Source organism: Epinephelus moara, chromosome 15, assembly GCF_006386435.1.
Source record: "Epinephelus moara isolate mb chromosome 15, YSFRI_EMoa_1.0, whole genome shotgun sequence".
NCBI lineage: Eukaryota > Metazoa > Chordata > Actinopteri > Perciformes > Serranidae > Epinephelus > Epinephelus moara.
In genome coordinates, this window is record NC_065520.1 from 15925867 (window position 1) to 15934830 (window position 8964).

The 8964-nt window shown below is 47.0% G+C and overlaps 1 protein-coding gene across 1 annotated transcript in view; it reads left to right on the forward strand.

Annotated features, from left to right (window-relative positions):
- Positions 1-236: 236 nt before the first annotated feature.
- Positions 237-8964, forward strand: part of mxra5a (matrix-remodelling associated 5a) — a 14832-nt gene continuing 6104 nt past the window's right edge. The window contains exons 1-5 of the mRNA XM_050063573.1: positions 237-466; positions 827-1056; positions 1220-1349; positions 3703-4093; positions 4203-8192. Coding sequence (XP_049919530.1) covers positions 866-1056; positions 1220-1349; positions 3703-4093; positions 4203-8192 — 4702 coding nt within the window. The 5' untranslated portion in view covers positions 237-466; positions 827-865. The remainder of the gene's footprint in view (positions 467-826; positions 1057-1219; positions 1350-3702; positions 4094-4202; positions 8193-8964) is intronic.

Sequence of the window (8964 nt, forward strand, 5' to 3'; positions counted from 1 at the left end):
CTGAGCTTTTCTCATACTTCCAATATGACTCATCGAATACATCCCACCAAGCTTTCATTCACTCAGCAGCTAAGAGTGTGTTTGGCTGTATTACAGTATCCCTCTCCTTAGTTTCCTCAAGCTCTCTCCAAAACTCTTCTGTCCTCTTGAAAAACTTGTGGCTCCTCCTGTTGCGCCTCCACCGTGCGCTCCGGAGAGGCTCCTTCGCTCATTCCTTACTGGAGGTCCGCAGAGCACACTGGAGCTTAGAATATAGACAAAACTTTTTCTCTCTCGGGCTTTTATATTAAAATCTGTCTTCATTCTCTGCTCTGTGGAGGTTTCCACACGCTTTACAACACCGGCTTTGCGCATTTCCTCTGAGAGATTTGCGTCTTTGCGCTAATTTAAGTGAAGTTTCTGAACTTTATCTACATTGAAATGGAATATGAGGAGTTCCCCAGAGACAGCCTATCGAGATTTTGAGGTAAGAGCGTTTTTATCTCTCTGGAATGATATGAGCTGAAGTTATGAAATATTTACGCACTCTGAGTGAAACCCCGGCTCCAGCGCGGTGTGCGTAATGGACCGGAGTTCATCCATTCATGCAGTGATGGACGCAGAGAGGCAACTTGAGAAGACACTTGAGCCAAACTTGGATCAGCAGCAAAATGAAGTTTACCTAGTCCAGTTTTATTTGAACATATATGTATTTGTTTCTCGCTTTTTTTGCATTTTTTATTCCTCTTTTCCACGAAAACTGTTCCTAAAACGCGATCTATAATAATACCAATAATAATTATAATAATAATAATAATAATGTCATGTGTTGGTAACATCACTGTAGTAAATCCCCGGGCAGCCGCTGTGACCGCTCCTCTCCCAGATGAAGATGGATCCCCCTGCCGTGCGCGTCCTCCACACTCTGCTGGTGCTCATGATCCTGCCCGCGGTTGCCTCAGTCCCCTGCCCCCGGCCCTGCTCCTGCCCCCAGCCCGCTGAGCTCCACTGCACCTTCCGCTCCCTGGTCACCATCCCATCTGCTGTGTCCAAACACGTGGAACGCATGAACCTGGGGTCAGTCCTCTCTGCATCCTCAGCACTCACTTTGCATGCTTGTTAATTTCCTATACTGTCAGTGACTGGATTAGGCTCTTAATGCAGCACACAAGCTCATGTATTGTTTCTCATGACTGGCTTTAATGTTTATTACACCACCCACTCCAATGTGTTGTTTCAGGTTCAACAGCATTAATAGGATTACAGACAAATCGCTGGCTGGTCTGAGGAAGCTGGAGCTCCTGATGATTCATGGGAATGACATCCACAGTCTCCCCCATGGAGTGTTCAGGGACCTCTCTTCACTGCAGGTAGATCAGCTGAACACACACAAAATGTAAATTGGGGATGAATGAATGGCGTTGTTGCACCGATTTGTGACTCAGCCCTTTAACTCAAACCCTAACAGCTCGTAAAACTCTGTGGTTTTTGAATGGAGTCTGGTACTGAGTCACAGATTTGGGTGTTACAGCAGTTGCAGGTTTTAGACACTGAACTCCACTGAGGGATCAACATCAATTTCCTTGTGAGCTTTTTGTAAGGTGCCATTCTTATATGTTGTGCACAGACATTTGCATGACAATCCAACTACACTACATGTGTGGTCCAAATACTTAGGACTGCATCTCACAATCACCCACTTAGACTCACACATTCACACACTGGTGGCGGAACCTGCCATACAAGGTGCCATCTGCTACTGAGCAGCTATTAACACACAGTCACACACCGATGGAACAGCCAGTGGGAACAATTTGGGGTTCGGTATGTTGCCAAAGGTCTGGAAGAGCCAGGGTCGTCCGATTAGTGGACGACCTGCTCTGTCTCCTGAGTCACAGCCGCCCCATGGTTGGTGTCCACCTGGACAGAGGCAGAAAAACAACGTAGAATGCTAAATGCTAGTGTTATTATCATCACATTAGGAACAGGTGGTGTCCAGCCTTGTGTCTCTGGTTCCATTGTGTTTCTAGGCTCATCAGTAGTGATGGCCTAATGAAGCTTCATGAATCACCAGTTGTATTTGCTGAACCCACTAGATGGCGCTCTTGGTGTAATGGAAAAGGCTCAAGGGATGGCAAAGCAGTTTGGGTTCAACTAGTGATGTCCAAATGAAGCGTCATGTACCACCAGTTGTATTTGCTGAACCCACTAGATGGCGCTCTTGGTGTAATGAAAAGGCTCAAGGAATGGCAATGCAGTTTGGTTTCAACTCGTGATGTCCAAATGAAGCTTCATGAATCACCAGTTGTATTTGCTGAACCCACTAGATGGCGCTCTTGGTGTAATGAAAAAGGCTCAAGGGATGGCAGTGCAGTTTGGTTTCAACTATGGCCAAATGAAGCTTCATGAATCACCAGTTGTATTTGCTGAACCCACTAGATGGCGCTCTTGGTGTAATGAAAAAGGTTCAAGGGATGGCAAAGCAGTTTGGTTTCAACTAGTGATGTCCAAATGAAGCGTCATGTACCACCAGTTGTATTTGCTGAACCCACTAGATGGCACTGTTGGTGTAATGAAAAAGGCTCAAGGCATGGCAACGCAGGTTGGTTTCAACTAGTGATGGCCAAATGAAGTGTCAAGCACCACCAGTTGTATTTGCGGAACCCACTAGATGGCGCTCTTGGTGTAATGAAAAAGGCTCAAGGCATGGCAATGCAGTTTGGTTTCAACCCTTTGTTGAACAAAGAGTGCCAGAATGGACCCAAAAAATAAAGAAAATGGTTCATCAAGCTTTATTTGGCCATCACTAATTGAAACCAAACTGCATTGCCATCCCTTGAGCCTTTTTCATTACACCAACAGCACCATCTAGTGGGTTCAGCAAATACAACTGGTGGTTCCTGAAGCTTCATTTGGCCATCACTGCTGATCAGGTACAGCTACAGCATATATTTTTAAAATGGAGGATAAAAAACACAGATGAAAAAACGTGTACAAATCTGGTTCTGTGTCGCATAAATCCAAAAGGTGACTTTTTCAAAAAGAAACCCAGCTGGCCACCAATGTCACGAGACATTAATATTTGGTTGGATTTAGGTTGTGACACCAGGTGACCAAGATTCAACGTCTAATGCCAACTTCAATTTGATGTAGAAAACTGACGGCAGATGACGTCAGTTTTAAGTTGTGTTGTTAAGTTACCAAAATCCAACATCTTCCAAGCCTCTCATGCAACGTCATCTTCAGTCATAACGTATGAAGACCAAAACCCAACTTCTGCAAAACGTCATAATGTTCACAACATTCTAACTTCATTAGACGTTTAAAATATATATAAAATTTAACAGCTGTTCAACATGAGAGTCCAATATCTGGTGCCAGCTTCAGTTAAAGAACAGCAGCCATTTCATTTAGTCGCTCCCCTACTTTCTCTAACGCTCATAATTTATTTATTATCACTTTGCACTTTTTACTTTTGTTGTTAAAAATAAAGCTGAAATCTGGACTTTGCACTCCTTTCCAATACTGGTAAATGTTTCAAAATGTTCTGCAATCGCACTGTGAATCAAAATGTAACCTCCATAATAACTTTGTGACTGTACCTGAGAAGCATGTGTCATATTTGGATCTTGGTTTTCCCTTGAAAATCTGGTTCATAAAGTGGTTCATAATGTCATGATTACTGATGATGACTTTTTTCTCTTTGTGGCTCATTGGGTTTAGATGTTAAAGATGAGCTACAACAAGCTGAAGGAGATCAACAGGCACACCTTTCACGGTCTGTGGGCCCTGGCGCGGTTACACCTGGACCACAACCGACTGGAATTCATCCACCCGGACGCCTTCCAGGGTCTCACCTCCCTGCGGCTGCTGCAGCTGGAAGGCAACCGGCTTCAGCAGCTGCACCCAGCCACCTTCACCACCTTCACTCTGATGGGCCACTTCCACTTGTCCACTCTGAGGCACCTTTATCTGTCGGACAACGGGCTGACGTCGCTGCCTGACACGCTGCTGGCGACCATGCCTCAGCTGGAGAACCTGTACCTCCATGGAAACCCGTGGATGTGTGACTGCAACATGAGGTGGCTCCGTGACTGGAATAAAAGCTCACCAGGTTAGACTTTAAATTTCTGTGCTGTCATTTTATCGGACATTTATTTATTCTTGTGGTTAAGGCTGCTTCAAGGTCTTATTTGACAGATTTGTTTGTTTTTTTCCTCCAGGAGTCTTGAAATGCAAAAAGGACCGAGCCCTTCCTGGAGGTCAGCTGTGTTCCATGTGTTCCTCTCCCAGACATCTCCGGAGAAAGGAACTCCAGGCTGTGGAGAACCTGGCCTGCAGCAGCCCCGTCATCAGCTCCCCTCAGAGAACGTCCCCACCTGATGATGTCGAGAGTGAGGTCATGACTAAGGAGGACTTCGGGGACCCATTTGGAAACATCTCCCTGAGCTTGTCGGATGAACATGGAAATGAAGTGGATCTCAAGTGTGGCGTTGGCGAGCCAAGAGAGCTCACCAAGATCAGCTGGGAGCAGACTGACCAGCTGCAGCTGGCATCCAACATCACTTTGTCAGTGGATCTTGAATGCCCTGTCGATAGAGAAAAGTATGAACAACTGTGGAGGCTGATCGCATACTACAGCAGTGTGCCAGCTCACTTACAAAGAGGGGCTCTGCTCACAAAGGAGCCTCATCCAACCTATGTGTACAGACAGGACTCTGAGAAGGATGCCCAGTACTTCACAGGTGTTAAAGTTAATGTCATGGCCCAGCCTGAATGGCTGATGCAGACATCTGCAGAACTTCAGCTGAACAGACTTCAATCATCAGCCAATATGGTGAAATTGATCCTGAGCACAGACCTCTCAGAGACAGTGGAGGCGGAGCTGGTGCGGAGACAGAGGAGGGCATGGGTCATGATTGAGTCAACAAACACGACTCGTAAAGTGTTGAGTGCTATCCTGGGAAGTCCCAGTCAAATGTACTGTAACGTGCAAAGCTCTGGCCGGCCAGTCATCCGCTGGATGCTGCCAGATGGCTCCAAGATAGAGGCACCATACAGCAGCCCAGACAACAGGGTGTCTGTGTCCAATGATGGACAGCTGGTCATTAAAGCTGTCAGCCACACAGACACTGGAATTTACTACTGCATAGCCAAGGTTGATGGAGACCTTGCTGTCCTGCCGTTCCATCTGACAGTGCAGGACTCCTCTAGCCCTCCGCCAGGAGAGGATGCCTCAGCTACACCTATCCAGGGATTTGCAGGGAACCCTATCTCCCTGCCTTGCACCGCATCTGGTTCCCCTGATGCTGAAATTAACTGGATTCTGCCAAACAGCAACATAGTTAGTTTCCAAGCAAACTCCTCAAGCGCATCGGTCTATCCCAACGGCACTCTGCATATCCCACAGACTCAGCTTCAGGATGGTGGTTACTATAAATGCATCGCCATTAATCAACACGGTGTGGATACACTGGCGACAAAAGTCACTCTGGTCCAGCGCAAAGGACTGATAAGGCCTCTGAGGAAGTTTCCAGCAAGGCCTCAGTCAGCATCAGGGGTCAACACTCAGATTCAAGTCCACACAGAGGATGCAGAGGAGGCATCAGGGGACAGTGAGGTTACTCAGGTGGGGCCTCCAGTGAGCCGGTCGGACCCTTTGAGAAGGAGAATTCCAGGAGGCGTGGCCCCTGGCAGGAGGGGCGTCCATGCATCAAGGAACACGTGGCGGAGGCCGGGGCCACAACGAAAACCGTCAGGATCACGCGTCGAAGACAGGAAGAAAATTGTTGAGAGCAGGAGGAAAATTAATATGTCAAAGAGTAAAATAGACCCAGAGAAATGGGCGGATATTTTGGCAAAGATTAGGGATCGAAATGCTCAGAGTACTGCGCTGCCACTCCCAACTCAGCCGGCAACAGAGAGGACACTGACAGAGCAGACAGCACAGACACAAGATACTCTTGAGGGCTCATCAGATGGAATGAGTGTGCAGGAAAAAGAGGGTCAGGATTACTTCACAACGCCACACACTCCCGCACAACCTACACAGATGAAAACAAATGAACAGAAAGCGCAAGGCCAAGGCGCGCGTGTGACATCTAATAGCTACATTACACATAATACACAAGATACGACATCAAAGAGTCAGCGCACACACAGCGGACATTATACAACACAGACTACATACACTGTACAGCACACAACCCAGGACGCAAACTTGGATTTACACACAACTTCAAACAGTGTATTTTTCCTCCCACAGACCACAACTGTTCCCCTACATGCTGTCACTTTCTGGCAGGCTAACACAAACACAGCGAGCAGCAGCGCTACATTTTCTCTACAAGAGAACCATAGCACAAATACAGATGTTGATGGAGTCAAAACAGCTGATGGTTCCAAGGAGAGGAGGGAGAATATGGGTAGACCGACCGCCATTGCCAGCTCTAATAATAATGATGGAGAACTCTTTTCAAGGGGAAGTCAAATTATCTCCTCAGTCAGCCCAAATGAGTCAGAAACAAGCCAAGAGGAAAATGGAAAATATCTCGGCGCGACTGCAACAACAGCACAGTCGCACACTCGGCCAAAGGACACATTTGACGATTTGCAATCTCAAGCAATGCTAACAACAGTGTCTCCAACAACTCCGCTCGTGCCCACCACAACCAGACGGAAGGGCTCTGACGAACCCCCGCGTCTACGACAACCCAACTCCAGGAGAAAGAATGGGGGTCGTCGGAGAAGGCCAAACAGACGGAAACAAAAGCAGAGCAAACCCACCCAGTTTATTGCCACCACACCTGCAAATGTTCCCCTCACACCGGTAAAGACCACTGCCTCTACGCAGCTAAAAATACACCCATTAGAAGTTACAACAGCCAATTTCAATACCACTGTTCCATTCAGCAGCAGCCAAGCAGCATCATCAGGCAGTCTGAGTCATGAAGAGAGCGCAGTCTCAGGGCTTGACGAAGAGGCAGCCACCAACCTGGCTTCTCCCTCTGAAACACACGACAGCCATTTGCCCTCGGCCAAACCGCTATTCAAAAGCACATCAGCGGCACCATCGTTTCCAGCAGCCTCTCCAGGAGTGGGTCACGGAAAGACGAGTTCTCAAACAGCCTTGAGAATATCAGAGAGTGCGTCTCCTCCTGAGCGCTTGGATGTGCTCACATCAAGCACTCAGCGGGGGTTTACAGGCAGCGCTCTTCCACCTGTTAAACCCTCAGAGGAAACACAAAGGGCAAGCATTACGGGAGACCTTGGACCTACGCCACGCTCTGACAATTCCTCCGGGGGTTTTCACACTGAAACGCAAGTGCAAACAGATGTTGGGCAGAATCAATCTGACCATCAACACACACACGTGGAAAAGGGTGAAAATAAGCTTTTGAAAGAGACTGACATGGATTTTTCACTGCTGCCACCCCCCTTTGCCTCAACTGCTTCCTCGATGGAGCATGAAATTGAGAAAAACAATGGCTTAATTACGACGCCAAGCATGCCCTTTCAGAGTGATTTGGACACAGATCAGTTTACCACAAAGACACCGACAGTACCTGAAAGATCCCATCATACTTCTAATGACAATGAAACCACACGCAGTGAGTCAGAGGTAGATACGCATCTTAAAGACACTGCTACCATAGGAATGAATCTTAGTGCTTCTTCCACAAATATCGTCATGACAACACCTCCGACAGCTACTTCATCAAAGCCTGATGCTGTGATCCCATCCACAGTGACGCCACCTGTCACACCACCCCAAACTACAGGAGCCAAAATGGGCCCTACATTGAAGGCAACTTCCCAAGAGGCCCCCGGGGTCAACAGTATTCCAGACCAACACATCCAACCCAGCATCACATCAGCCCAGTCCACTGAACTGCCTCTATTTACTACTACAAATCCAACTTCCCCAGCCCAAAATATAACCAGCGGGCAGACAATCAAGCAGACGACCGCCCCGGCCCCGACAACTGCTGCAATCCAAACTGATCCATCCAAAGAGGGACCTTTAACGAGCACTCAGGATGTGTCCGGAAAGCACCAGCTACCTGGACAGGGATCGGTTCCAAGAGGGAAGCCAAGGATAACGAAGAGCAATTTCCAGACGTTCACTGTGGAAGCTGAAACAGATGCTGAGCTGCCCTGTGAGGCCGAGGGGGAGCCAATGCCCTTCCTGTCGTGGACTAAAGTCGCCAGTGGTATGTATGACTCAACTGCATGAAAACTCAGCATGTTATGTACACGTCAGGTTAGCCTTGTCACTCCCTTCTTTACACAATGGAAATAATTAGGAAACCACATAGTGCCCAAGAGCTCAGAGAATATTTTTTATCCATTGTCTGCTTTATTACAGCTTCCAATAAGCGTTCAGTAAAATAATACTTAAACACTGAAGATATGTTTTTCATGTTCTTAAGAAGGCATTCATACAGAGCAGCACAGTTTTTCACATATGACCTGATAAAATGTGACACAACAACAACTTTTCATTGTTTGTTTCAGAGAGGTTGTAAATATGAATTTCGCAGTGTGACAGCCTAGGATATAGTTCCTTTGGGTCCTACTATACACAGTGTCCCATGTAAAGACTCCAGCTTCAGAGATAATGACACTTAAGAATATAAACATAACTAGTCCATACCCATTGAGTACAGCATACCATACCATGACTTAGTCATACTAAAAATTAGAAAAACAAAATCATTGGTCCACAGGGGGAGCCACAGCGATCGGTCGCATTTTAGCCATTTTTAAGCATTTTTCTGTTGCTGCCAATTAGAGTTAAATTTCTCCAGTCACCTTGAGGCGTCCTGTTCTACATATCTACCAAGTTTAGTAAAAATCCATATGGCGGTTAGGCCTAGATAAGAAATGAGCTCTCTAGCGCCCCCATTTTGTTTGATGGGGTCAATAATGGAGGGGTCCCCTCAGATTATGTGTGGTCATATGCCTACAAAGCTGCGTGGTGAT